At 45.5% G+C, this 24,747-nt stretch overlaps 1 protein-coding gene across 2 annotated transcripts in view; it reads left to right on the forward strand.

Annotated features, from left to right (window-relative positions):
• Window positions 1-24,747, forward strand: part of LOC106595469 (tubulin polymerization-promoting protein) — a 49,108-nt gene that overhangs the window by 20,170 nt on the left and 4,191 nt on the right. Inside the window, exons 1-4 of one of the 2 annotated variants that reach the window (XM_045719227.2) lie at window positions 7,155-7,234; window positions 7,835-7,960; window positions 10,054-10,398; window positions 22,629-22,782. In XM_045719227.2, the coding sequence (XP_045575183.2) occupies window positions 7,221-7,234; window positions 7,835-7,960; window positions 10,054-10,398; window positions 22,629-22,782 (639 nt within the window). In that variant the 5' untranslated portion in view covers window positions 7,155-7,220. Of the gene's footprint in view, window positions 1-7,154; window positions 7,235-7,834; window positions 7,961-10,053; window positions 10,399-22,628; window positions 22,783-24,747 lie in introns of those variants that run through there. The other variant, XM_045719228.2, reaches the window with a different exon arrangement.

Raw genomic sequence — 24,747 nt, forward strand, 5'->3', positions numbered from 1 at the left:
AATGTAAGGTAATAATATATTCTGTATTCACAGCCATGGACTAAATGAGACTTAAAGCTGCAATATGTTCCTTTTTGGGTGACCCAACCAAATTCACATAGAAATGTGTGTTATAGATCTGTCATGCTTATTGAAAGCAAGTCTAAGAGTGGTAGATTTGTTCTATGTGAGCTTCTCCTTCTTAACTTTCATTTTTGCATCTTTTACTTTAGGTTTTGTACACCAGTTTCAAACAGCTGAAAATACAATATTTTTGTTTATTGAAAAGATATTTCACAGCGGTTTAGATGGTAGAATGATTCTCTACACTAGCTTGTTTTGTCACATAAACTGAAATAGTTGTCAGTGCACAAAGGGTGTCACAGAGCACTCTATCGTAGGGATGAGGGTGTCACAGAGCACTCTATCGTAGGGATGAGGGTGTCACAGAGCACTCTATCGTAGGGATGAGGGTGTCAGAGCACTCTATCGTAGGGATGAGGGTGTCACAGAGCACTCTATCGTAGGGATGAGGGTGTCACAGAGCACTCTATCGTAGGGATGAGGGTGTCACAGAGCACTCTATCGTAGGGATGAGGGTGTCACAGAGCACTCTATCGTAGGGATGAGGGTGTCACAGACCACTCTATCGTAGGGATGAGGGTGTCACAGAGCACTCTATCGTAGGGATGAGGGTGTCACAGACCACTCTATCGTAGGGATGAGGGTGTCACAGAGCACTCTATCGTAGGGATGAGGGTGTCACAGAGCACTCTATCGTAGGGATGAGGGTGTCACAGAGCACTCTATCGTAGGGATGAGGGTGCCACAGAGCACTCTATCGTAGGGATGAGGGTGTCACAGAGCACTCTATCGTAGGGATGAGGGTGTCACAGAGCACTCTATCGTAGGGATGAGGGTGTCACAGACCACTCTATCGTAGGGATGAGGGTGTCACAGAGCACTCTATCGTAGGGATGAGGGTGTCACAGAGCACTCTATCGTAGGGATGAGGGTGTCACAGAGCACTCTATCGTAGGGATGAGGGTGTCACAGACCACACTATCGTAGGGATGAGGGTGTCACAGACCACACTATCGTAGGGATGAGGGTGTAACAGACCACTCTATCGTAGGGATGAGGGTGTAACAGACCACTCTATCGTAGGGATGAGGGTGTAACAGAGCACTCTATCGTAGGGATGAGGGTGTCACAGAGCACTCTATCGTAGGGATGAGGGTGTCACAGACCACACTATCGTAGGGATGAGGGTGTCACAGAGCACTCTATCGTAGGGATGAGGGTGTCACAGAGCACTCTATCGTAGGGATGAGGGTGTCACAGAGCACTCTATCGTAGGGATGAGGGTGTCACAGAGCACTCTATCGTAGGGATGAGGGTGTCACAGAGCACTCTATCGTAGGGATGAGGGTGTCACAGAGCACTCTATCGTAGGGATGAGGGTGTCACAGACCACACTATCGTAGGGATGAGGGTGTCACAGACCACACTATCGTAGGGATGAGGGTGTAACAGACCACTCTATCGTAGGGATGAGGGTGTAACAGACCACTCTATCGTAGGGATGAGGGTGTAACAGAGCACTCTATCGTAGGGATGAGGGTGTCACAGAGCACTCTATCGTAGGGATGAGGGTGTCACAGACCACACTATCGTAGGGATGAGGGTGTCACAGAGCACTCTATCGTAGGGATGAGGGTGCCACAGACCACTCTATCGTAGGGATGAGGGTGTCACAGACCACTCTATCGTAGGGATGAGGGTGTCACAGACCACACTATCGTAGGGATGAGGGTGTAACAGACCACTCTATCGTAGGGATGAGGGTGTAACAGAGCACTCTATCGTAGGGATGAGGGTGTCACAGAGCACTCTATCGTAGGGATGAGGGTGTCACAGAGCACTATCGTAGGGATGAGGGTGTCACAGAGCACTCTATCGTAGGGATGAGGGTGTCACAGACCACTCTATCGTAGGGATGAGGGTGTCACAGACCACTCTATCGTAGGGATGAGGGTGTCACAGAGCACTCTATCGTAGGGATGAGGGTGTCACAGAGCACTCTATCGTAGGGATGAGGGTGTCACAGAGCACTCTATCGTAGGGATGAGGGTGTCACAGAGCACTATCGTAGGGATGAGGGTGTCACAGAGCACTCTATCGTAGGGATGAGGGTGTCACAGACCACTCTATCGTAGGGATGAGGGTGTCACAGACCACTCTATCGTAGGGATGAGGGTGTCACAGAGCACTCTATCGTAGGGATGAGGGTGTCACAGAGCACTCTATCGTAGGGATGAGGGTGTCACAGAGCACTCTATCGTAGGGATGAGGGTGTCACAGAGCACTATCGTAGGGATGAGGGTGTCACAGAGCACTCTATCGTAGGGATGAGGGTGTCACAGAGCACTCTATCGTAGGGATGAGGGTGTCACAGACCACACTATCGTAGGGATGAGGGTGTCACAGAGCACTCTATCGTAGGGATGAGGGTGTCACAGAGCACTCTATCGTAGGGATGAGGGTGTCACAGAGCACTCTATCGTAGGGATGAGGGTGTCACAGACAACACTATCGTAGGGATGAGGGTGTCACAGAGCACTCTATCGTAGGGATGAGGGTGTCACAGAGCACTCTATCGTAGGGATGAGGGTGTCACAGAGCACTCTATCGTAGGGATGAGGGTGCCACAGACCACTCTATCGTAGGGATGAGGGTGTCACAGAGCACTCTATCGTAGGGATGAGGGTGTCACAGAGCACTCTATCGTAGGGATGAGGGTGTCACAGAGCACTATCGTAGGGATGAGGGTGTCACAGAGCACTCTATCGTAGGGATGAGGGTGTCACAGAGCACTCTATCGTAGGGATGAGGGTGTCACAGAGCACTCTATCGTAGGGATGAGGGTGTCACAGAGCACTCTATCGTAGGGATGAGGGTGTCACAGAGCACTCTATCGTAGGGATGAGGGTGTCACAGAGCACTCTATCGTAGGGATGAGGGTGTCACAGAGCACTCTATCGTAGGGATGAGGGTGTCACAGAGCACTATCGTAGGGATGAGGGTGTCACAGAGCACTCTATCGTAGGGATGAGGGTGTCACAGAGCACTCTATCGTAGGGATGAGGGTGTCACAGGGCACTCTATCGTAGGGATGAGGGTGTCACAGAGCACTCTATCGTAGGGATGAGGGTGTCACAGAGCACTCTATCGTAGGGATGAGGGTGTCACAGAGCACTCTGTCGTAGGGATGAGGGTGTCACAGACCACTCTATCGTAGGGATGAGGGTGTCACAGGGCACTCTATCGTAGGGATGAGGGTGTCACAGAGCACTCTATCGTAGGGATGAGGGTGTCACAGAGCACTCTATCGTAGGGATGAGGGTGTCACAGAGCACTCTGTCGTAGGGATGAGGGTGTCACAGACCACTCTATCGTAGGGATGAGGGTGTCACAGGGCACTCTATCGTAGGGATGAGGGTGTCACAGAGCACTCTATCGTAGGGATGAGGGTGTCACAGAGCACTCTATCGTAGGGATGAGGGTGTCACAGAGCACTCTGTCGTAGGGATGAGGGTGTCACAGAGCACTCTATCGTAGGGATGAGGGTGTCACAGAGCACTCTATCGTAGGGATGAGGGTGTCACAGAGCACTCTGTCGTAGGGATGAGGGTGTCACAGAGCACTCTGTCGTAGGGATGAGGGTGTCACAGAGCACTCTATCGTAGGGATGAGGGTGTCACAGAGCACTCTATCGTAGGGATGAGGGTGCCACAGACCACTCTATCGTAGGGATGAGGGTGCCACAGAGCACTCTATCGTAGGGATGAGGGTGTCACAGAGCACTCTATCGTAGGGATGAGGGTGTCACAGAGCACTCTATCGTAGGGATGAGGGTGTCACAGAGCACTCTATCGTAGGGATGAGGGTGTCACAGAGCACTCTATCGTAGGGATGAGGGTGTCACAGAGCACTCTATCGTAGGGATGAGGGTGCCACAGACCACTCTATCGTAGGGATGAGGGTGTCACAGAGCACTCTATCGTAGGGATGAGGGTGTCACAGAGCACTCTATCGTAGGGATGAGGGTGTCACAGAGCACTCTATCGTAGGGATGAGGGTGTCACAGAGCACTCTATCGTAGGGATGAGGGTGTCACAGAGCACTCTATCGTAGGGATGAGGGTGTCACAGAGCACTCTATCGTAGGGATGGGGGTGCCACAGAGCACTCTATCGTAGGGATGAGGGTGTCACAGACCACTCTATCGTAGGGATGAGGGTGTCACAGAGCACTCTATCGTAGGGATGAGGGTGTCACAGAGCACTCTATCGTAGGGATGAGGGTGTCACAGAGCACTCTATCGTAGGGATGAGGGTGTCACAGAGCACTCTATCGTAGGGATGAGGGTGTCACAGACCACTCTATCGTAGGGATGAGGGTGTCACAGAGCACTCTATCGTAGGGATGAGGGTGTCACAGAGCACTCTATCGTAGGGATGAGGGTGTCACAGACCACTCTATCGTAGGGATGAGGGTGTCACAGAGCACTCTATCGTAGGGATGAGGGTGTCACAGAGCACTCTATCGTAGGGATGAGGGTGTCACAGACCACTCTATCGTAGGGATGAGGGTGCCACAGTAAATAAACAGCCTAAAGTCTTCCCCAAACACAAGTATGTGCACGGAGGGAAGTCAAGTCTGTCAGTACATGTAGATGGTTCCAGAGAAAGTGGAGTGAATTTGCTGGGAAAGTCTTGTTTGGCAGGATACAAGCTGAAACCAGATTGTGTGAAAGTTTCACATAGATCATCCAAGGTCCTGTACCACTAGTAGCAGGAATGTTGGGATATCAAATCACATTTGATTGGTCATATACACATATTTAACAGATGTTATTGGTCACATACACATATTTAACAGATGTTATTGGTCATATACACATATTTAACAGATGTTATTGGTCATATACACATATTTAGCAGATGTGATTGGTCAGATACACATATTTATCAGATGTTATTGGTCACATACACATATTTAACAGATGTTATTGGTCACATACACATATTTAACAGATGTTATTGGTCAGATACACATATTTATCAGATGTTATTGGTCACATACACATATTTAACAGATGTTATTGGTCAGATACACATATTTAACAGATGTTATTGGTCACATACACATATTTAACAGATGTTATTGGTCATATACACATATTTAGCAGATGTTATTGGTCATATACACATATTTAACAGATGTTATTGGTCATATACACATATTTAACAGATGTTATTGGTCAGATACACATTTAACAGATGTTATTGGTCAGATACACATATTTAACAGATGTTATTGGTCAGATACACATATTTAACAGATGTTATTGGTCAGATACACATATTTAACAGATGTTATTGGTCATATACACATATTTAACAGATGTTATTGGTCACATACACATATTTAACAGATGTTATTGGTCATATACACATATTTAACAGATGTTATTGGTCATATACACATATTTAGCAGATGTTATTGGTCATATACACATATTTAACAGATGTTATTGGTCATATACACATTTAACAGATGTTATTGGTCATATACACATATTTAGCAGATGTTATTGGTCACATACACATATTTAACAGATGTTATTGCGGGTGTAGCGAAATGCTTGGTCATGTCACTGTTTTTATTAATGTGTGGAAGAGAGATGCTGTTAAACTCTTTATGTGTACTCTATAATACAGTTCTTTGTTTTTTCCTGAAGTTGGGAGTTCAGTAGTTGAATGGTTGGTCACTAGATCTGTTTAGGTTTCAAGGGTAACTGTTTAAATACTTACCAAGTTAGAGCTATAACACTTAACTTAACAAGTCCCAAAAGTCACCCTATTTCATATACGTATAGTGTACTACTTTTCACCAGGGCCCTATATAGTGCACTACTTTAGACCAGAGCTCTATTGGCCCTAGTCAACACTAAGTCATGCACTATATAGGGCATAGGGTGTCATTTGGGATACTGTATTGGCCAGAGTCCTGGACGACCCATGCCAGCACCTCAACCCCCCTAACACCAACGGTAGCACCCAGCGACGTCACCCACCATGTGTGTATGTGTGAAGAGACGGCCATGGGACTCAGAGCCAGACAGAGCTGTCACAGTGCTGTCACAGTGCTGTCACAATGGCTCCCCAGTGTCCCTCGTTCTCAATGACATGATTGATAGACATTAATTATCGCTTGTTTTCCCTGTAAGAATGGACCTGTGAAACGTAATGCCCTTACTCAGGGTCCATCTGGGGTTTTCTGTACTTAGAGTTCATTTATGTGCTTGATTTGTAGCTGTGTCTTGTAAACAAAACCCCTGTTTTGCCACCCATGGTGCCGTACCACCCATGTAGTGCTGAAGGAGGCTGGGGGTGTATTGAATGACAACAACTATCCAGTCTTCACTCCTCTATATTTTTGAAAATTAGAGGGACAGTTGAAATCAGTTGGAGAAGAAGTTTAAATCTTCTGGAATATAAAAGTTGTCTGTCCGTATTCTGGACCTCTAGATAGATAACAGAACTGCTGTCTGGGAGCAGTCAGAACTGACAAACTGCGTGTGTCGGGGGGGGGGGGGACTTTGCTGTGGTGTACTTTGCCATGGCAACACGGGTTCTGCGAGGCTGCTGAGTGGTTACTGTAGTTCACCATGGGAACGACTTGGTGAGCACAGTCCTTATTTACTTCAGTGGTACAACATTATCAGTAAGTCATCAGTATCTTCCTAAAACAAAGCTTTGTTGAAAATCTGATACCTGTCATTGGTTACTCTTTTCAAATCTACACAAGGTATTTAAATGAGACATGTAACATGGAATAAAATACCTGCGTGTGTCTTTATTAATGTAGATGTGATCTGTGATCCAGGAGTGTTTTATGCCGTGTTTATCTGAATGCCGCTTGTCTTGCTGTGTGTAGACACAAATGGTGATGATGGTGATGTGTTTGAAGAGGGCTCCCGCTCCTCAGACTGACTGAAAGCATCTGGAGAGAGAGGCTGTGTCCCAAACGGCACCCTGTTCTGTATAGTGCATGACTTTTGGGACGTAGCCAGAGAAAGACTGTTGTAAAACAAGCCCTTAACAGGAGAGGGGCTCGGCTATAGCCAGCCTTTAAAAAGGAAGGCAGTCAGGTTTTATCAGTTGGGGTGAAGAAATGAGAAACAGGAGGTAAGACAGCTGTGGCAGGACATGACTTTGTTGTCTGTTAGGGTTTTAACTGTAGTACTGTTTACTGACCAATACTGTATGTATTTGTTTTTAATCTAAACTATAAGTATTTAGGTTATACTATAAGGTGTTATTTGTATTGACATGCTATTACTAGTTTAGTGCTTTGGATTTGGTGCCAAGTACATAATGAAATATGTCTTCATCCCAAATGGCACCCTATTCCCTATATAGTGCACTACTTTTGACCAGCGCCTTATGGGTAAGTAGTATCCTATATAGGGAATAGGGTGCCGTTTGGGATGTGGTTGTTATCACTGGATGGGTCATAAATATGTGGACAGTAGAAGAAGGGTGATTAATAAGTCTGAAGGCCTCACAATGTGAAAGTAGGAGCACTCACAGTCCCGCACTTTGCACTTTGCTTTCAGACTTTGATGAACAATGGGCTATCACTTTTTCCACTTTCGTTCTTGTCCACACACACACACACACACACACACACACACACACACACACACACACACACACACACACACAGAGAGAGAAAGACTGTGAACATCACAGTCACTTACAATGTTCATTGAATCTTTTTCACAGCACAAAGAAACTAAGAGAGTCACCTAGTCCAAGCAGTGTAGAGGGGGAGATCACCTACTGCAGCGCCATGGCTGACCCAAAGCTGGCTGACCCAAAGCTGGCTGACCCAAAGCTGGCTGAACTAAGGTAAATAGTCACAGATGTCTCTGAATATGCTGTTGTATCATCATCAATGCCCAACATTTCTTCAATCAGTCTGCCTCTCTCTAAACTGTTCTATCACCTCACGATCACAGTGAAACACAGCAGTTTGAAACAGTAGAAATACTGGCTGTGTGTGTGTGTGTGTGTGTGTGTGTGTGTGTGTGTGTGTGTGTGTCTGCTCTTGAATACCAGAGATCTATTAATAATCATCACCTCCATGCCAGAACACTTACGACATCTGCCCATTCACAGTCAGCCTGGGCTCACACCACTGACAACTAGCTGAGCTAAAGCTCTGCCTCCAGACTCCTGCCTCCAGCCTCCAGCTAGCACACTGAGTTAGCGGTGAGAGAGAGAGAACCAGAGCCAATGAAACAAGCCTTGGGTTAGAGACAGTGTGTTTTCACAGGGGAACAAGAGGACCCAAGTCAAACCACTACGGCTGTCTGTACAGCTGTCCTAACATTGTCCCCAGGCTAAGCCCTTGTCCAAAATGGGACCCTATTCTCTACATAGTGCATGACTCGTAGGGTCTGATGAACAAGATTAGAGCTGCCCCTACAGTCATCTCCTTCACTTACAGTCATCTCCTTCACCTACAGTCATCTACAGTCATCTCCTTCACCTACAGTCATCTCCTTCACCTACAGTCATCTCCTTGACCTACAGTCATCTCCTTCACCTACAGTCATCTACAGTCATCTCCTTCACCTACAGTCATCTCCTTCACCTACAGTCATCTCCTTCACCTACAGTCTTCTCCTTCGCCTACAGTCTTCTCCTTCGCCTACAGTCATCTCCTTCACCTACAGTCATCTCCTTCACCTACAGTCATCTCCTTCACCTACAGTCATCTCCTTCGCCTACAGTCATCTCCTTTGCCTACAGTCATCTCCTTTGCCTACAGTCATCTCCTTTGCCTAAAGTCATCTCCTTCACCTACGGTCATGTCCTTCACCTACGGTCATCTCCTTCATCTCCTTCGCAAGCAGTCATCTCCTTGACCTACAGTCATCTCCTTCACCTACAGTCATCTCCTTCACCTACAGTCATATCTTTGACCTACAGTCATCTCCTTCACCTACAGTCATCTCCTTCACCTACAGTCATCTCCTTCACCTACAGTCATCTCCTTCACCTACAGTCATCTCCTTCACCTACAGTCATATCTTTGACCTACAGTCATATCTTTGACCTACAGTCATCTCCTTCACCTACAGTCATCTCCTTCACCTACAGTCATCTCCTTCAACTACAGTCATCTCTTTCACCTACAGTCATCTCCTTCATCTCTTTCACCTACAGTCATCTCCTTCATCTCCTTCGCCTACAGTCATCTCCTTCACCTACAGTCATCTCCTTCAACTACAGTCAGGATCATAGCATGATGCAGTAGAGATGCGAATTCCCCTTTTCTGCTCCAGACCTGTTATGTCCCAGTCCGCCTATACTAACACAGTGGTTTAACACAGGAGACAGAGCTGTTATTATGTCCCAGTCCACCTTTACTAACACAGTGGTTTAACACAAGAGACACAGAGCTGTTATTATGTCCCAGTCCACCTGTATTAACACAGTGGTTTAACACAGGAGACACAGAGCTGTTATTATGTCCCAGTCCACCTGTACTAACACAGTGGTTTAACACAGGAGACACAGAGCTGGTATTATGTCCCAGTCCACCTGTACTAACACAGTGGTTTAACACAGGAGACACAGAGCTGTTATTATGTCCCAGTCCACCTGTATTAACACAGTGGTTTAACACAGGAGACAGAGCTGTTATTATGTCCCAGTCCACCTTTACTAACACAGTGGTTTAACACAGGAGACACAGAGCTGTTATTATGTCCCAGTCCACCTGTATTAACACAGTGGTTTAACACAGGAGACAGCTGTTATTATGTCCCAGTCCACCTTTACTAACACAGTGGTTTAACACAGGAGACACAGAGCTGGTATTATGTCCCACATACTTAACTCATGTACAGTATGTAAATCTGTTTCACATAGACAGGAAAATCACACATCCTGGCTCTTCAGCTAATAGTATCGGTCTCTTTCCTCTTCCTCAGAGACAGCATGGCAGATTTTACAGTTCAGACGGCCAAGCACTCCAACCCTCCAATCTCCTCCACTCCCCTGCGTCCACCCAGCGAACAGCAGTCCAAGGACCGGGCCTCCAAAAGGCTTTCCTCCGAGTCCAACGGGACCAGCGAGGGTGGGGCAGGGTCGCGGACGCCCGTGGAGATAACCGCACTGGAGGAGTCATTCCGGCGCTTCGCCATCCACGGCGACACGCGTGCCACAGGAAAGGACATGCATGGCAAGAACTGGTCCAAGCTGTGCAAGGACTGCGGCATCATCGACGGAAAAACTGTCACCCTCACGGACGTGGATATCGTCTTCACTAAAGTCAAGTAAGGAAAGCTTTTCTAGTAGGCTGTGTCCCAAATGGCGTAGTAGAAATCTTGCAGCACAAATGGCACCCCATTCCCTAAATAGTGCACTACTTTTGACCAGAACCCTATGAAGGGATTAGGTTGCCATTTGAAACGCTGACTACTACTGTGAGCTCTTACTTGTCCTTATTGGAGAGAGGAGGGGGGAAATGGGGAGAGAGGAGAGGAGAGGGGGGAGAGAGGAGATAGATGAGAGGAGAGGGTAGAGAGGAGAGGACAGGGTAGAGAGGGGAGGGTAGAGATGAGAGTATAGAGAGGAGATGAGAGGAGAGGGGAGATGAGATGAGAGGAGAGGTGAGAGAGGAGATGAGAGGAGATTGTAGAGAGGAGATGAGAGGAGATTGTAGCGAGGAGAGTGTAGAGGAGAGGGGAGTGTAGAGAGGAGAGAGAGGAGAGTGTAGAGAGGAGAGTGTAGAGAGGAGAGTGTAGAGAGGAGAGGAGAGTGCAGAGAGGAGAGTGTAGAGAGGAGAGGAGATGCCAGGAGAGGGGGAGATGAGAGGAGAGGGGGAGATGAGAGGAGAGATGAGAGGAGATGAGGGGAGATGCCAGGAGAGCAGACAGATACAGAGAGATAGTAGGATCCTCCTGTTATATAATAGTTATGTAAAGCAGACAGATACAGAGAGATAGTAGGATCCTCCTGTTATATAATAGTTATGTAAAGCAGACAGATACAGAGAGATAGTAGGATCCTCCTGTTATATAATAGTTATGTAAAGCAGACAGATACAGAGAGATAGTAGGATCCTCCTGTTATATAATAGTTATGTAAAGCAGACAGATACAGAGAGATAGTAGGATCCTCCTGTTATATAATAGTTATGTAAAGCAGACAGACACAGAGAGATAGTAGGATCCTCCTGTTATATAATAGTTATGTAAAGCATACAGATACAGAGAGATAGTAGGATTCTCCTGTTATATAATAGTTATGTAAAGCAGACAGATACAGAGAGATAGTAGGATGGATGGTTTGACCTGGGACTGGGAACAAGGGTGCCAGTATCTAGATCAAGCTCAATTTGCTGATCGATGGACTTGGAATTTGAATTACACATACTAACTACTGCTTCCTGACAATATGACATGTCAGTGTCTATTGATTTAAAACTAGCAGCATTGCCCCTCAGTAACAGTCATGTTGTGGTGGGTTGTTGCCCTCAGTAACAGTCATGTTGTGGTGGGTTGTTGCCCCTCAGTAACAGTCATGTTGTGGGGGGGTTGTTGCCCTCAGTAACAGTCATGTTGTGGGGGGTTGTTGCCATCAGTAACAGTCATGTTGTGGTGGGTTGTTGCCCATCAGTAACAGTCATGTTGTGGGGTGTTGTTGCCCCTCAGTAACAGTCATGTTGTGGGGGGGTTGTTGCCCCTCAGTAACAGTCATGTTGTGGGGGGTTGTTGCCCTCAGTAACAGTCATGTTGTGGTGGGTTGTTGCCCTCAGTAACAGTCATGTTGTGGTGGGTTGTTGCCCTCAGTAACAGTCATGTTGTGGTGGGTTGTTGCCCCTCAGTAACAGTCATGTTGTGGTGGGTTGTTGCCCTCAGTAACAGTCATGTTGTGGTGGGTTGTTGCCCTCAGTAACAGTCATGTTGTGGTGGGTTGTTGCCCCTCAGTAACAGTCATGTTGTGGTGGGTTGTTGCCCTCAGTAACAGTCATGTTGTGGTGGGTTGTTGCCCTCAGTAACAGTCATGTTGTGGTGGGTTGTTGCCCTCAGTAACAGTCATGTTGTGGTGGGTTGTTGCCCTCAGTAACAGTCATGTTGTGGTGGGTTTTGCCCCTCAGTAACAGTCATGTTGTGGTGGGTTGTTGCCCTCAGTAACAGTCATGTTGTGGTGGGTTGTTGCCCCTCAGTAACAGTCATGTTATGGTGGGTTGTTGCCCTCAGTAACAGTCATGTTGTGGTGGGTTGTTGCCCCTCAGTAACAGTCATGTTGTGGGGGGTTGTTGCCCTCAGTAACAGTCATGTTGTGGGGGGTTGTTGCCCTCAGTAACAGTCATGTTGTGGGGGGTTGTTGCCGTCGGTAACAGTCATGTTGTGGTGGGTTGTTGCCCTCAGTAACAGTCATGTTGTGGTGGGTTGTTGCCCTCAGTAACAGTCATGTTGTGGTGGGTTGTTGCCCCTCAGTAACAGTCATGTTGTGGTGGGTTGTTGCCCTCAGTAACAGTCATGTTGTGGTGGGTTGTTGCCCTCAGTAACAGTCATGTTGTGGTGGGTTGTTGCCCCTCAGTAACAGTCATGTTGTGGTGGGTTGTTGCCCTCAGTAACAGTCATGTTGTGGTGGGTTGTTGCCCCTCAGTAACAGTCATGTTGTGGTGGGTTGTTGCCATCAGTAACAGTCATGTTGTGGTGGGTTGTTGCCCCTCAGTAACAGTCATGTTGTGGGGGGTTGTTGCCCTCAGTAACAGTCATGTTGTGGGGGGTTGTTGCCCTCAGTAACAGTCATGTTGTGGGGGGTTGTTGCCGTCGGTAACAGTCATGTTGTGGTGGGTTGTTGCCCTCAGTAACAGTCATGTTGTGGGGGGTTGTTGCCCTCAGTAACAGTCATGTTGTGGGGGGTTGTTGCCGTCGGTAACAGTCATGTTGTGGTGGGTTGTTGCCCTCAGTAACAGTCCGGGGGCAGGATTGTTCACTCTGCTGTTTCCCCAGATGCCTGAGGTAGTTGTCATCCTCTACTGCCACAGGGTCCAGGTCATTTCTAGTAGAATGACCTCAATAACAACCCAACACACACAGACTGAAGCGTGCTTGTTGTGGGGTTCTGTGTTCCTATGTTCTGTGTTGGGTATTGAATGGTTCAGATATATGTTCTGTATGCTTTGAAAGGCATGGTGGGATGTCTATTGTGTTGATCATGAGTATTGTGCTCTAAATGTAGGTGAAGGAAGGTGTATCTACAAAGCATGAAGCTAAATGACAGGACAGGACAGGGCAGTCTGTTTTACGTGTAGTCATATTTGGGGGAGGGGGGGGGGTTGTTTGCTCAAGTATGAAGCTTTAATGAAGTGATTTGTTTCATCCTGACTGAACCCTGAGATTAAAGATGATTCTGCTAGACAGCGTCAGAACAGACCAGTACTGCAGCTGGAGCCAAGGGAGAGAGCAGGCCATTCACACTGACAACTGAAAATTCCCAAAACAACTGAAAATTCCCAAAACAATTAATTTAGCAGTATTCATTCAGCAACAAAAAAACACAGCATTGGCCATTTGCAAAATGTATAAAAATGCAGGAAACTAGCTCCATGGCCAAAATGTACTTTAAAACTGCAACATCTCTCAGCTGCATGGCATAATGTGTACAATTGCAGGAAATTAGCTTTAAAACTGAAAGAAAATATTTGAAGGCTGCTGTTGTCAGTTGTGTGTTCAGTAGAGCAGTAGGCCTACAGTAGAATGTCCATATGTTAGAGAGAGAGACAGAGAGAGCAGAGTTTTGTGGGGGAGGGAATGTGTTCTGAGCTGTTTCTGAGGCATGAGCAGAGCTGAGCTGGGGAGCTGTGCGTGCCACCATGCCAGACATGATGCAGATGGAGCCTTTCTTTTAATCGGAGAGTCAGAGCTCACACAGCGCTAGCTAGGACATTAAGAATTTAATGGCTTTATGGCCACTGTCTGATGACTATATGGCTCAGTTAAATCCACATTTATTCAGGGTGGAAGTTGTCTACTGTACCATGCTATAGCCTATGTAATGAGGCTCTGTTGTCATGCCATTTCATGCTAGTGATGATCCTTCCCTCTCACTGACTAGACAACCTGGACTCAGAGCATTTCGTATTATTCTGTACGTAAAGCCGAGACACTCCATTTAATATGATGTTTCATTTCGTATGGTATTTATTGTGGATGTCCATCACCCATTTCATATGATACACTACAATACATGACCAAAATAATGTTGACACCTGCTTGTCGAATTATCTCATTCCAAAATCATGGGCATTTATATGGAGTTGGTCCCCCCCTTCACTGCCATGACAGCCTCCACTCTTCTGGGAAGGCTTTCCACTAGATGTTGGAACATTGCTGCAGGGACTTGCTTCCATTCAGCCACAAGAGCATTAGTGAGGTCGGGCATGGATGTTGGACGTTTAGGCCTGGCTCGCAGTCAGCGTTCCAATTCATCCCAAAGGTGTTGGATGGAGTTGAGGTCAGGGCTCTGTGTAGGCCAATCAAGTTCTTCCACACCGATCTCAACAAACCATTTCTGTATGAACCTCGCTTTGTGCTAGGTGGCATTAACATGCTGAATCATCTAGAATGTCATTGTATGCTGTAACATTAAGATTTCACTTCACTGGAACTAAGGGGCCTAGCCTGAACCCTTATTCCTCCTCCACTAAACTTTACACTTGGCACAATGCATTAGGGCAGGTAGCGTTCTCGTTTTTTGCATTGGGTATATTTACCATATCATATGGAGACAGAAACATAAACCTTTTACTGTATCATAAGTAGACATAATTGCAAATGATTAAATCCTTCCAATTGAAAAAATATATAGAATTTAGTTATGAATTAAACTTTAATTAAATGAGTTGACTCTTCACATGGATGATTTCACTGAACAACAAAAGAAAGGGAATATTGAATGATCCCCAATGATCCATCGCATCTCCCAAAAACGTTTTCAACATACATCTGTAAAATGATAGTCTAGAAACTAAAGCATTGGTTGTCTTCCTCTCAGGCTTCCATGTCTTTTCCCTGGACCTCCTCAACATCCACCTCTTGAACATCAGCCTCATCTTCACTGTCACTTTCCAACCTTGTTGAGGATGGCTCGTTGTCAGGCTCAAAAAGCCTCACATTTGCCCGGATGGCCACCAATTTTTCAACCCTTGTAATGGTCAGCCTGTTGCGTGCTTTGGTGTGTGTGTGTTCCCAAACAAGGACCAGTTGCGCTCTGAGGCGGCTGATGTTGGTGGGATTTGGAGGATGATGGAGGCATCAGGGGAAAGAGCCTCAGATCCACAAAGTCCCTTCCACCAGGTGGCTGATGAGATATGTTGGCACGACTGCCATATTGCATCTCCATCCTAAAGCCCTTGCTTGGAAGTGTACTTCGCCAGACTACCAAGAACCTTGCCCTCATCCAGGCCAAGGTGGCAAGACAGGATGCTCTTGCCAGCATACTTGGGGTCCAACATATATGCTGCGGCGTGTATGGACTTCAGGCAGAAGTCTTCACACTTTTTGATGTATTTCAGAACTGCAGTTTCCTCTGCTTGGAGCAACAGTGAAGTGGGCAGGGCAGTATGGATTTCTACTCTTACATCTGCAAGCAGAGTCTGAACATCAGACAGGATGGCATTGTCTCCCTCAATCCGTGCAATGGCTACTGCTATAGGTTTCAGGAGTTTCCGGCTGCTTACCACTCTCTCCCAAAATACATCATCCAGGAGGATCCTCTTGATGGGGCTGTCCATATCGGCAGACTGTGATATGGCCATTTCTTGGAGAGACTCCTTCCCCTCCTGGAGACTGTCAAACATGATGACAACACCACCCCAACGGGTGTTGCTGGGCAGCTTCAATGTGGTGCTCTTATTCTTCTCATTTTGCTTGGTGAGGTAGATTTCTGCTATAACTTGATGACCCTTCACATACCTAACCATTTCCTTGGCTCTCTTGTAGAGTGTATCCATTGTTTTCAGTGCCATGATGTCCTTGAGGAGCAGATTCAATTCATGAGCAGCACAGCCAATGGGTGTGATGTGAGGGTAGGACTCCTCCACTTTAGACCAAGCAGCCTTCATATTTCGCACTATTGTCTGTCACCAGTGCAAATACCTTCTGTGGTCCAAGGTCATTGATGACTGCCTTCAGCTCATCTGCAGTGTAGAGACTGGTGTGTCTATTGTTCCTTGTGTCTGTGCTCTTGTAGAATACTGGTTGAATGGTGGAGATGATGTAGTTAATTATTCCTTGCCCACGAACATTTGACCACCCATCAGAGATGACTGCAATACAGTCTGCTTTCTCTATGATTTGCTTGACCTTCACTTGAACTCTGTTGAACTCTGCATCCAGCAAATGAGTAGATAAAGCATGTCTGGTTGGAGGGGTGTATGCTGGGAGAAGAACATTCAGAAATCTCTTCCAATACACATTGCCTGTGAGCATCAGAGGTGAACCAGTTGCATACACAGCACGAGCAAGACATTCATCAGCATTTCTCTGACTACGTTCCTCCATTGAGTCAACAAAACTTCTGATTCCAGGAGGACCATGAGCTGTTGCTATCGATAAGGTGTCTGACTCATCATTTTCACCTCAAATAGACGTAGAGGGACTTTTGTCAGAGGTTGCTTGTTGTGAGCGCTGAGGGAACTTTATGCACTTGGCCAGATGATTCTGCATCTTTGTTGCCTTCTTCCCATATGATTTGGCACAGTATTTGCAAATGTACACAGCTTTTCCTTCTACATTAGCTGCAGTGAAATGTCTCCACACATCAGATGTGGCATTTCCCTGTAAAAAAAAAATAAAGAATACAATTCCATGTACAGATATATAGTTAACATTTAGATTAAACAACTCCTTTGTAAGATAAATGTTTATGGAAACAGGTGAATTAACAATCCTCGGTTAGCAAGCTAAAACCCACATGGTAGCAAAAACTAACTAGCAGAAGTTGTTAACAAGTTAGAAATTATTTAAACACACTTTGCTGTAGGCTACTATTTACTAGTTAACAAAAAATCATGTATGTCATATAAAATATATTCACCCCACCCAGTATTGTAATCAAAACTTACCAGAAAGCATGTAGTCCTTGGCTCAGCCAGTGTAGTAGTGTGGACTCAATAGCATCTCATTAGTGTGCAGATCTTGAGAATCAGCTGTACATGTGATGGAAGAATGCACTGCACATGTGATGGAATAGTGCACTGTGCATGCAGAGGGTTGCAATTACATTGAATTACATATAGTTTAACCAAAATATGCCACAAGACCTAGAATTGCCTTATGTGTATCCCACAAAAAAGGTTCACTGTTATAAGCTAACTTTTTTGATGAATTTAAGCAAAATTCCCAAAATTCCTGGGCTTGACTTCCCATGTAAAATTTCCGGAAATTTTCCGACCCTTTGCAACCCTACTCGCAACCGATGATTTCTACGCACTTCCGCGGTCCCGTTCTTCGACCTTGTGTGGCCTACCACTTCGCAGCTGAGCCGTTGCTGCTCCTAGACGTTTCCACTTCACAATAACAGCACTTACAGTTGCAGCTCTAGCAGTGCAGAAATTAGATTTGAACTGATTTGTTGGAAAGGTGGCATCCTATGACGGTTCCATGTTGAATGTCACTGAGCTCTTCAGTATGGGCCATTCTACTGCCAATGTTTGTATATGGAGATTGCATGGCTGTGTGCTTGATTTTATACACTTGTCGGCAACGGGTGTGGCTGAAATATCCGAATCCACTAATTTGAAGGGATGTCCACATACTTTTGACCATGTAATGTATGTTACGAATTACAATTTGTATTATATGTTACGAATGTGCAAAGTCTACAATATGTTACCGAATTTGCAAAACGTAGGATATGCTACGAATTCTAGATAGGTGGCTAACGTTAGCTAGCTGGCTAATGTTAGCTAGGCTAGGGGTTAGGGTTAAAGTTAGGTTAAAGGATTAAGGTTAGGGGAAGGATTAACTAACATGCTAAGTAGTTGCAAAGTAGCAAAAAAAGTAGTAAGTAATTGAAAAGTTGCTAAAATGCTGAAGTTGTTGGTGATGAGATTCGAACTCACAACCTTTGGGTTACTAGATGTTCGCGTTATACACCCACCCATCTACCCCGACCAAACCACCCTACTTTCATTTTTGCCTTAAGTAATCATCTGTCTTATGTAACCATACCAAACAACATATCATACTCATTTGAGTGTCACGGATTTACCTTTACTATGTTAGGTCTAGTCTATGAGACCAGGCTGGACTAGCTGTAGTTCAGCACTATGGTGTCTACTGCCTACCCCAACCCCAACCTTACTGTGGTGAGCCAGGCAGCTGGATAGATATTTTATAAAAAAAAAAAAAATCTCCAGTAAAAACATAAGAAAGTAAAAAATTAAGTCCCATCCCATCTTTAACACGGTATAAAAACTATATCCGCACAGTCTAGAACCGAAAAGCTTACCAATCAGCTAGCCACTCAATTGTCAGTTGAATGATTTGTCCCAACCAGCCCCCACCACAGACCCAGCGCTGTATGTGTCAAGCTTCTCAGTGTAGGAGTGCTGATCTAGGATCAGGTCCCCTACTGTCCTTATTTGTCAGAGCAGCTCACAGATCACCTCTCCTGTACATAGCCCATCTGTAAATAGCGCATCCAACTACCTCATCCCCATACTGTTATTTATTTATTTTGCTCCTTTGCACCCCAGTATCTCTACTTGCACATTCATCTTCTGCACATCTATCACTCCAGTGTTTAATTGCTATATTGTAATTATTTTGCCACTATGGCTTATTTATTGCCTTACCTCCCTTATCTTACCTCTTTTGCACTCACTGTATATAGACTTTTTCTATTGTGTTAATGACTGTATGTTTGTTTATTCCATGTGTAACTCTGTGTTGTTGTTTGTGTCGCACTGCTTTGCTTTATCTTGGCCAGGTCGCAGTTGTAAATGAGAACTTGTTCCTGGTTAAAGAAAGGTGAAATAAAAAAAAAAATTTTTTTATTGCGATCTAAAAGGCAAAACTGATCCTAAATCAGCACTCCTACGCTTGGTACATGCTGTGTGATATGTCTGATTCCTTAGCACGCTCCTGAAAGGGTGGTTTTAATTGGTTTCCAGAAGACACAGAGCCGTCCTCCTCCTCTCCTCAGACACAACGTCCCAGCTGGAAGTCCTGTGTCCCATCTGACATTAGACAGCATGGAACAGGCACGGAGGAATGGAGCTCTCAACTGTTGAACACTGACGGATCGGCCAAACAAAATCACTCACTGAAGGAGTCAAATGAATAATAAACCCCTAACACGCCTGTTTACTGTGGCTTGCTGCTATGACAGCAGGTTACCCGGGGAGACTGTTTGGCTTTATAGCCTTTTGTTTAGCAGATTTATCACCACAGCAATGGTTGTTTGTATTTGTGTTACTATGCACGACGACGTCTGAACGGAGGAGCAGAATGGTGTATAGTCCGTTTAAACAGCCGTACGCATGGCCCCTTGGAGGGGAGGATGTGATTGGTTGAGCTATAATAACACCTGACATCATGTTGATGACTACTAGGCTGCGTACCAAATGGACCCTGGTTGAAAGTAGTGCATCCTTTAGGGAATAGGGACCTATTTGAGGGTGCCATTTGAGGGTGCCATTTGGGACGCAGCCCTAGTAGAAAGCAGAACATGGAACACCAGAAAATCTAAAAACTCTGTAGCCGAGAAGTTCACTTTCACACATAAACACATCGTCTGTCTCTGTCCAGGCAGTGCCTAAGATGCTTCTCCCTGTGTCTGTCTGTAGAGCACACCATCACATTACATTACATTACATTACATTTAAGTCATTTAGCAGACGCTCTGATCCAGAGCGACTTACAAAATGGTGCATTCACCTTATGATATCCAGTGGAACAACCACTTTACAATAGTGCATCTAAATCTTTTAAGGGGGGGGGTGGATGAACGCAGTGCCCTTGTTTGGGTGTAGGGCCTGATCAGAGCCTGAAGGTATGGAGGTGCCGTTCCCTTCACAGCTCCGTAGGCAATCACCATGGTCTTGTAGCGGATGCGAGCTTCAACTGGAAGCCAGTGGAGAGAGCGGAGGAGCGGGGTGACGTGAGAGAACTTGGGAAGGTTGAACACCAGACGGGCTGCGGCGTTCTGGATGAGTTGTACGGGTTTAATGGCACAGGCAGGGAGCCCAGCCAACAGCGAGTTGCAGTAATCCAGACGGGAGATGACAAGTGCCTGGATTAGGACCTGCGCCGCTTCCTGTGTGAGGCAGGGTCGTACTCTGCGAATGTTGTAGAGCATGAACCTACAGGATCGGGTCACCGCCTTGATGTTAGTGGAGAACGACAGGGTGTTGTCCAGGATCACGCCAAGGTTCTTAGCACTCTGGGAGGAGGACACAAGGGAGTTGTCAACCGTGATGGCGAGATCATGGAACGGGCAGTCCTTCCCCGGGAGGAAGAGCAGCTCCATCTTGCCGAGGTTCAGCTTGAGCTGGTGATCCGTCATCCACACTGATATGTCTGACAGACATGCAGAGATGCGATTCGCCGCCTGGTTATCAGAAGGGGGAAAGGAGAAGATTAATTGTGTGTCGTCTGCATAGCAATGATAGGAGAGACCATGTGAGGATATGACAGAGCCAAGTGACTTGGTGTATAGCGAGAATAGGAGAGGGCCTAGAACAGAGCCCTGGGGGACACCAGTGGTGAGAGCGCATGGTGCGGAGACAGATTCTCATCACGCAGCTGTGCACGCAGCAGGGCCATCAGATAGCTGACATGTTGATGTTATCTCACAGCAGGGCCATCAGATAGCTGACATGTTGATGTTATCTCACAGCAGAGCCATCAGATAGCTGACATGTTGATGTTATCACACAGCAGGGCCATCAGATAGCTGACATGTTGATGTTATCACACAGCAGGGCCATCAGATAGCTGACATGTTGATGTTATCACACAGTAGGGCCATCAGATAGCTGACATGTTGTTATCACACAGCAGGGCCATCAGATAGCTGACATGTTGTTATCACACAGCAGGGCCATCAGATAGCTGACATGTTGTTATCACACAGCAGGGCCATCAGATAGCTGACATGTTGTTATCACACAGCAGGGCCATCAGATAGCTGACATGTTGATGTTATCACACAGCAGGGCCATCAGATAGCTGACATGTTGATGTTATCACACAGCAGGGCCATCAGATAGCTGACATGTTGATGTTATCTCACAGCAGGGCCATCAGATAGCTGACATGTTGATGTTATCACACAGCAGAGCCATCAGATAGCTGACATGTTGATGTTATCACACAGCAGGGCCATCAGATAGCTGACATGTTGATGTTATCACACAGCAGGGCCATCAGATAGCTGACATGTTGATGTTATCACACAGCAGGGCCATCAGATAGCTGACATGTTGATGTTATCACACAGCAGGGCCATCAGATAGCTGACATGTTGATGTTATCACACAGCAGGGCCATCAGATAGCTGACATGTTGATGTTATCACACAGCAGGGCCATCAGATAGCTGACATGTTGATGTTATCACACAGCAGGGCCATCAGATAGCTGACATGTTGATGTAATCACACAGCAGGACCATCAGATAGCTGACATGTTGATGTTATCTCACAGCAGGGCCATCAGATAGCTGACATGTTGATGTTATCACACAGCAGGGCCATCAGATAGCTGACATGTTGATGTTATCACACAGCAGGGCCATCAGATAGCTGACATGTTGATGTTATCACACAGCAGGGCCATCAGATAGCTGACATGTTGATGTTATCTCACAGCAGGGCCATCAGATAGCTGACATGTTGATGTTATCACACAGCAGGGCCATCAGATAGCTGACATGTTGATGTTATCTCACAGCAGGGCCATCAGATAGCTGACATGTTGATGTTATCACACAGCAGAGCCATCAGATAGCTGACATGTTGATGTTATCACACAGCAGGGCCATCAGATAGCTGACATGTTGATGTTATCACACAGCAGGGCCATCAGATAGCTGACATGTTGATGTTATCACACAGCAGGGCCATCAGATAGCTGACATGTTGATGTTATCACACAGCAGAGCCATCAGATAGCTGACATGTTGATGTTATCACACAGCAGGGCCATCAGACAGCTGACATGTTGATGTTATCTCATGGCTTTGTATACAGTGTGGTCGATTCTCCTTTGACGCTCTCAAACTGATGAGGGGCATTAAAATGACAAGCCAAATCATGTCTTGAATGGCACCCTATTCCCTTTTATAGTGCACTACTTTTGACCAGGGTACTCAATAGGGAAAAGGGTGTGATTTGGGACAGACATCCCCATGTTTATGATGTAACATGGAGACAGAGGTCAACAGCAGCAGAATTCTCTCACTGAGTTCCACAGACTCTTCACTCTGTGACATCTGTAGTTTTGACATTTCTAAGTGGCTGGTTGGTTGTTTCTACATTTCAGGAAGAAATCCTGTCGCACCATCACGTTTGACGAGTTCAAGGCAGCGGTGGGAGAGCTGGCCAGCAAGAGATTCAAGGAGAAAACGGGAGAGGAGGCAGAGGGGGAGGTCTTCAGGATGATTGAGGGGAAGAAACCGGTCATTAAAGGAGTCACAGTAAGGTCCCAAAGCAGCAGGAAATGACACCCAATAGTACTGACGCTACAACAGATATGAATAAATACACAGATACAGTACATTCTGAATAAATACACAGATACAGTACATTATGAATAAATACACAGACACAGTACATTATGAATAAATACACACACAGTACATTATGAATAAATACACAGACACAGTACATTATGAATAAATACACAGACACAGTACATTATGAATAAATACACAGATACACTACATTATGAATAAATACACAGACACACTACATTATGAATAAATACACAGACACAGTACATTATGAATAAATCCACAGACACACTACATTATGAATAAATACACAGACACAGTATATTATGAATAAATACACAGATACAGTACATTATGAATAAATACACAGACACACTACATTATGAATAAATACACAGACACAGTACATTATGAATAAATACACGTATACAGACACTACATTGTGAATAAATACACGTATACAGACACAGTACATTGTGAATAAATACACGTATACAGACACAGTACATTGTGAATAAATACACGTATACAGACACAGTACATTGTGAATAAATACACGTATACAGACACAGTACATTATGAATAAATACACGTATACAGACACAGTACATTATGGATAAATACACGTATACAGACACAGATACAGTGCATTCGGAAAGTATTCAGACCCTTGACTTTTTCCACATTTCGTTACGTTACACTTATTCTAAAATGTATCAAAATAAAATAAAATACTCAATCTACTCACAATACCCCATAATGACAAAGCAAAAAACAGGTTTTTAGAAATGTTTGCAAATGTGTGTGTGTGTGTGTGTGTGTGTGTGTGTATGTATGTATGTATGTATGTATGTATGTATGTATGTATGTATGTATATGTATGTATATATATATATATATATATATATATATATATATATATATATATATATAATTATTTACATAAGTATTCAGACCCTGTTTCTACAACTTGATTGGAGTCCATCTGTGGTAAATTCTATTGATTGGACATGATTTGGAAAGGCACACACCTGTCTATATAAGATCCCACAGTTGACAGTGCATGTCAGAGCAAAATTCAAGCCATGAGGTCAAAGGAATTGTCCGTATAGCTCAGAGACAGGATTGTGTCGAAGCACAGATCTGGAGAAGGGTACCAAAACATTTCTGCAGCATTGAATTTCCCCAAGAACACAGTGACCTTTATCATTCTTAAATGGAAGCTGTTTGGAACCCCCAAGACTCCTAGAACTAGACGCCCAGCCAAACTGAGCAATCAGGGGAGAAGGGCCTTGGTCAGGGAGGTGACCAAGAACCCGATGGTCACTCTGACAGAGCTCCAGAGTTCCTCTGTGGAGATGGGAGAACTTCCAGAAGGACAACCATCTCTGCAGCACTCCACCAATCAGGCCTTTATTGTAGAGTGGTCAGACGGAAGCACTCCTCAGTAAAAAGTACGACAGCCTGCTTGGAGTTTGCCAAAGGCACCTAAAGGACTGGCCATGAGAAACAAGATTCTCTGTTCTGATGAAACCAACATTGAACTCTTTGGCCTGAATGCCAAGCGACGCATCAGGAGGAAACCTGCCACCATCCCTACGGTGAAGCATGGTGGTGGCAGCATCTTGCTGTGGTTTGTCAGCGAGAGACTAGTCAGGATCGAGGGAAAGATGTACAGAGAGATCCTTGATGAAAACCTGCTCCAGAGCGCTCAGGACCTCAGACTGGGGCGAATGTTCACCTTCCAACAGGACAACGACCCTAAGCACACAGCCAAGACAACGCAGGAGTGGCTTCAGGACAAGTCTCTGAATGCCCAGCCAGAGCCCGGACTTGAACCCGATCGAACATCTCTGGAAAGACCTGAAAATAGCTGTGCAGCAACGCTCCCCATCCAACCTGACAGAGCTTGAGAAGATCTGCAGAGAA

The sequence above is a fragment of the Salmo salar genome, chromosome 05 (assembly GCF_965601325.2).
Source record: "Salmo salar chromosome 05, fSalSal1, whole genome shotgun sequence".
NCBI lineage: Eukaryota > Metazoa > Chordata > Actinopteri > Salmoniformes > Salmonidae > Salmo > Salmo salar.